The sequence below is a fragment of the Halyomorpha halys genome, unplaced genomic scaffold (genome assembly GCF_000696795.3).
Source record: "Halyomorpha halys isolate HHAL.00 unplaced genomic scaffold, Hhal_1.1 Scaffold1020.1, whole genome shotgun sequence".
NCBI classification, from domain to species: Eukaryota; Metazoa; Arthropoda; class Insecta; order Hemiptera; family Pentatomidae; genus Halyomorpha; species Halyomorpha halys.
In genome coordinates, this window is record NW_027106408.1 from 174299 (window position 1) to 179869 (window position 5571).

At 32.0% G+C, this 5571-nt stretch overlaps 1 protein-coding gene across 3 annotated transcripts in view; it reads right to left on the reverse strand.

The window, feature by feature from the left end:
- The window catches only part of LOC106687879 (coiled-coil domain-containing protein 66), a 51815-nt gene extending 49920 nt beyond the window's left edge, over positions 1 to 1895 (reverse strand). For all 3 annotated transcript variants that reach the window (XM_014432037.3, XM_014432035.3, XM_014432034.3), the window contains exon 1: positions 1821 to 1895. In XM_014432037.3, coding sequence (XP_014287523.1) covers positions 1821 to 1872 — 52 coding nt within the window. In that variant the 5' untranslated portion in view covers positions 1873 to 1895. The remainder of the gene's footprint in view (positions 1 to 1820) is intronic.
- Positions 1896 to 5571: the final 3676 nt, after the last annotated feature.

The window sequence follows — 5571 nt, forward strand, 5'->3', positions numbered from 1 at the left end:
ATGAGGCAGGATAGAAATCGCTAATGGATAATATAGACACAAGAGACTTGACGTCATTTGGTTATGTACAAAGAATGCAGATCAATAGAATTCCAAAACATATATAAGAAGACAAATTGAGAGAAAATGATCACACGGACGGCGGAGGAATAAGTAGGAGTAGAATAAGGAATAGAGGAATCGCTCTGTGAGAGGTTAGGAAGTTATTTCAGAACAGAATGGAGTTTAGGAAATAGGAACAGCTTGACCAGCAGTGACCCGACACCGTTTGGCATAAGGTACTCGGTCGTATAACATGGGATCAGGTATGTACTAAGGTACTAAGGTTTTTAGCTTCACTTTATCATCTATGAGATTGGCTAATTTCAGAAGTTGTATAAAGAATTCTTAGGATATTTATAATTTAAAAGAAATAGTGTTATGGTATTAAATCATGATAAGTGACTTGCTGGTTTTAGATAAAGCATTTCTGATTAACAAATATTTTAACATTGTGCCTTTTTTGTGGAAGTACTCATTCAATAAAGAAAAAAAAAAGATAATATATATGAATGATTTGTATACGCAGGGTGAGGAGTCTGTCCACGAAGAAAAGGGGGGTTTCTATTCGGCTACTTGGTCATCCATTTGCTACAGGCAACTGGAAAAAGAAGATTAGGAGATGGTTCATTTGGGACAGATAAAAAAAAGTTGCAAGAAAAAAAAATCATAGACAGACTTTAGCATGTATTAATGATACGGAAGATTAAGGAATAAAAGAACTGGAAACGATTCTAGAACTTAATGCATGTAAGGACCCCTACGCAGTAAATCAAATTTACAGTGAAACGAAAATGGTGGCTTAAATTATAAGTTGAGACTGATGAATTACGGAGAAAATTCTGAAATTTGAGGTGAAGGGGGGGGGGAGAGACTGATAATGTCCCCTTTTCCCCACTTTCTGTGGAACGTTCCACTTCTAAATTTGAATGGATTCCAGAATTTTCTCCGCTATCCATTTTTCTTCTTTATTCTTAACCTTACAGTCTGAACATCCATCTTTGTTTTACTGCTAATCCTATAGGACGTGTAGGGGTTCCTTATGTATTTAAGCCCCAGAATATTATCCAGTTCTTTCATTCATTTAATTCTGTTCATTCTTTTATGATCTTCCACATGTTTAACACATACTAAAGCTTGTCAATGAATTATTTCTACCCTGGCCTAAATGATCCATTTCCTCATCTTAGTTGCCGAGTGAAAATCCACTTTTTCATCCACAACAGCCTTACAAGTCTCCACACTTTATTTATAATTACAATTTTCTTCATTTTCATTTGTCTGAACCTTGCAATCTGAACCACAATTTCGGGTTTTACCGTCAATCCGATTGTTTACCTATAAATTACTGATGGAGCTGTAAATGTAACATACAATTTTATTTTATTTATTATTACACATTTTAAATGCTTTTGAAAGATAAAATGGCTATTTTATGTTATCATCAGCAGTTAATATATTGTAATATAAGACATAAATCACACTGTTAATCAAGCACAATCGATATGCAACAACCTGTAGATAGCTATCAGGTTAACATATCATATCGATAGCTTTCAGGTTATCGAAGATGCTATTGAACCTTAGGCCACATGTTAAAGTTCAATTATTTCATTATTTGTCCAGATGTTTGTAAGAATTGTGTTAGATATATTCTTTATCAGTTTTATTCAATAAGTTCATTAATTCGATGCATACGGTTTTCTATTAAATGCTTGTTTCTCTATAAGTTCTATCGATACACTTAAACAATAAAATGTAAATTTATTATTTTATTATACCTCTCTCTTTAGCCCACTGTATCTGCTTCTGCCTGAGGAGAGACAGCGACATGCTCGCCCGGCGGCCCAGCTTCGACTCCCGCTGAAGGCTTTACCCTCACCATGGTCACCGCCTAACCAAAACATCCCCAGTCGGGATCATTACACCTTTTCACCAGTCCAAGGCCCAAATCTCAATTCAGTTCAGCTTTTATTCCAAATGACACCATTCGGTTTAAAATCTTGATAAAAATCTATCCTAACATTTAAAACTATCAATGTTGTCTTAAAATGAGCTATTAAGCTATCGATCAAATTTTAGAGAATTTGTTAGAGTATTTTTCTACAATAGTATATCGAAAAGACTTCAATTCAACTGAGCGTCAAAACCTAATCAGCATTTTGATAGAGTAGCCTACACTAAATTTAATTTAGTTAGGATGTGAATGTTATAAACATTTAATTAAGATCGAATCAATAACTTTTATTCCGAAAAGTTGAAGTTTGAAGTCCGTTCAAGTTCAAGTTTTGTTTACAGAAGCGCAGAAACATAACATTAATCTGTGAACAGTATATTTTTGTATGAGATTTTCGCATTAATTTTCGAATTTTCGTTTAAGAAACAATTCAATTTTTACCTGTACTTCATATTAGCTGCAATAAATGTCCTTGAAAAACAAGGAAGGAAAGACCTCGATGAAATAGACAGTTTAGGAATCGCAAATGGATAATAGACAATTGAAAGTGAAGGCTAAGAAAGAACATTGAAGTTCCAGAATAGAGTAACTAATTAAGTATTATTTTTATAATTAATTAACTATGTAATTTCAAATATGAAGAAGATGGTTAGGGTTAAAAAAATAAATAAATAACAACTATTTATATTCCTGGCAAATAAATAGTTGTTAACTTTTGTTTTTCTTCATAACTACCTAAGTTATTTTTTAACTAAGAAATAATAAGCAGTAACCGGAAATTATTGAACTCCAAACAGTAAAGACTTAAAGATTATATTTTATTACCAAAGAAAATATTAAATTGAAATTAAAATGCGCTCGTTACGAATTAAGTTACAATATCTAATCTAAATTACGCCTGTATGAAAGATGGAATCGCAATAAAAAGAAGTGGGTTACATTGGTCCTTAAGTGATAAAATTGCCCCATCGACTAATAACTATAGGACGAGAAAAATAGGAAATTTTCATCTTGCAATAGGTGGTTGCAAACTTCAGTTGAAAAATAATCCTAGATTTCAGGTATTTTTCTTTCTTCTCCTGTAATTTGTCGGTTAAGAAAATGCCTCAAATTTCTATTGCTAGATAACTTCTTATCAGACTTCGGAAAAGTGTGTGACTCCGTCTATCACAATTAACTATGGCAGATATTAGGAGAGCATGGCATGAATGGTGTATATATGAATATATTAATAGATATATACATATATATATATGAAAACAAGGCTTTCATAGTCATGGATGGGAATAATAGAACATTTGAAATTCGAAAATGCGTCAAACAGGGTTGTCCAAATATCCCCAATTTTATTTAACTGCCTTCTAAATTCTGTGTTTATAAGCTAAATTAGGGAGGAGAGAGTATAACTATAAATGGGTGTAGGTTATCGAATTTGAGGTTTGCAGTCGATATAGTTATTTTCTCCAATTCATTATCTGATACGATACAAATGGTCAGTGAACTCCTTGAGCAGTGTGAATCTCTGTAAAATTTCAATTTACCGATTACAAAAAACAAATGACAAATTCCAAATTAGGAAAAGTAAAAGTTAATAATCAGGAATCAGTTTTGTCGAGCAATATATTTATTTAAGACAATTAATATCATTGAAATAAATAAAGGGATTAACATGAGATGGAAAAAATACTGGAGTATGAAACAAATTTTTAAAAATCAACTACGTTCAGAATTAAAGGCAAAGGTGTTGAAAAGATGTGTATCCTCAGTAATTTTATATGGATCTCAGATATGCTCAGCGACAGAAAACAATTATTAAAAATTATTGAGGACCCAAATGCATTTTTGGAGAAGGGCATAAAAAAAAAGACTGCGTCAGCATCAGAAGAGTACAATCTAGGATTAAAATTAAAAGGATAATAAAAGAAGCACAACAGAAATGGAGGTGTTGCCAGATTTGATAAGAGAAGGTGGTCTAAAATCGCAACAGTGAGGATTCCAAGGGAACACAAGAGAAGGAGAGGAAGGTGAGATACGTGATGAGATAGTGCAAACTGTCGGACTTCTGTGGCAAGAAATGGGAATCTATGGGGTAAAGTAATAAAGTACCTATTATAAGCTATCATTTATAGCCTTGTGTATAGACAGTATAGAAAATATTTAATTTATTGTAGACAATTTATTATTTTATTTAAATAAGTAGAAATTTTGTAATTCTTCATGTTTCTAAACCAGTCTCATTCACGACAGGCTCTTAATTATATAAAGAATGGAAATAAAGCTGCCATTATTATTAAATTTTCTTTATAAATTATTGAATTCTTAAAATAATTTGAAGTATAAATGTAACTGTAATCATAATGTTGTTTGAATTAAATCTATGATTTAGAAGTATATTTATTATGATTAAAGACCAAAATGTTCCTTATGTAACCGATCTAGCCCGAACCCGATATTATTCCTTCCATAATAAACTCCCTAACCACCCAAACCCACTCGTTTCTAACCTTGCTTCCTCTTCCATTCCAGGCAATCCTCCGAGGCGCCTGAAAAGAAGATGGCCTCGTGACCTTATATTGTAAACTGTTTTTAGAGTTCTACTACTGGGTAGTTTCTCTACATCCTGTATCATATCATTATGTTATTATGATCAAATTTACTGGTTGTATTTTATTATACAGTTGTAAATATCAACAAATAAATAAAAAAAAAAAAAATTATTATGATTAATATTTTGCTCAGTGAAAACCTCCGATAGTGGGACAGCGGATGTCTTTGGACCAGATTTTGGTGATAATTTGCTCCTGTACTGTTCTCATTCATGATTCTCTCTCAACAGATTTTGAATAACCTTATGACTACACCTGTCAGCAAACTGTGAGAAGAAGCTACCTAGTAACACGCAGGAGTGTGAAGTCAGATCTAACTAACTTGATTTTAAATGAAACCCACAGGAGGAAGGTTTGTAGGGGACTATGGACACTAGTGATTGAACATTCGAGCTGGCTAACTCATTATTTATTTATTTAAATGAAAAATCTAAACTATTTTAGTATATTTAAAAATAGATAGTTTAATTATATTATTTAGAAACATGTAAAAGTACTCTTACTACGACGTACAGAGTGTAGAGTATTTTACTCAAATACTCCCACGAATACTTAAGTCATACTTTACCAAATGATTGACGAGTATATAAAGTGAGTACTTTCTATTTTCTCTATTTACTCAGAATTATTTTATTTTGAATATTTTAAAATTAATCTCATACTTGATGAGTATGAAAGTACTCATTATTGTACATGAATACAAGAGTAGAGTTTATAACCAGTATTAGTTTTAGTCATTTCAACAACTTTCGCGGCAACTACCATTAGTACAAGAGCCAGGAAGAAAAAAAGGCAGTTATCTCACCCCAATTTTTGATTACATTAATAAAAACTATGTATAATGGCAATGCAAAATGGCAGCTGTTTCAAATCTTAAAAAAACACTAATTTTTCATTCGGAGCTCTATATCTTAAAAACTACCAACAACACTAGAAAACCTAAGAGCACATTATTTATAGAAGAGTAAA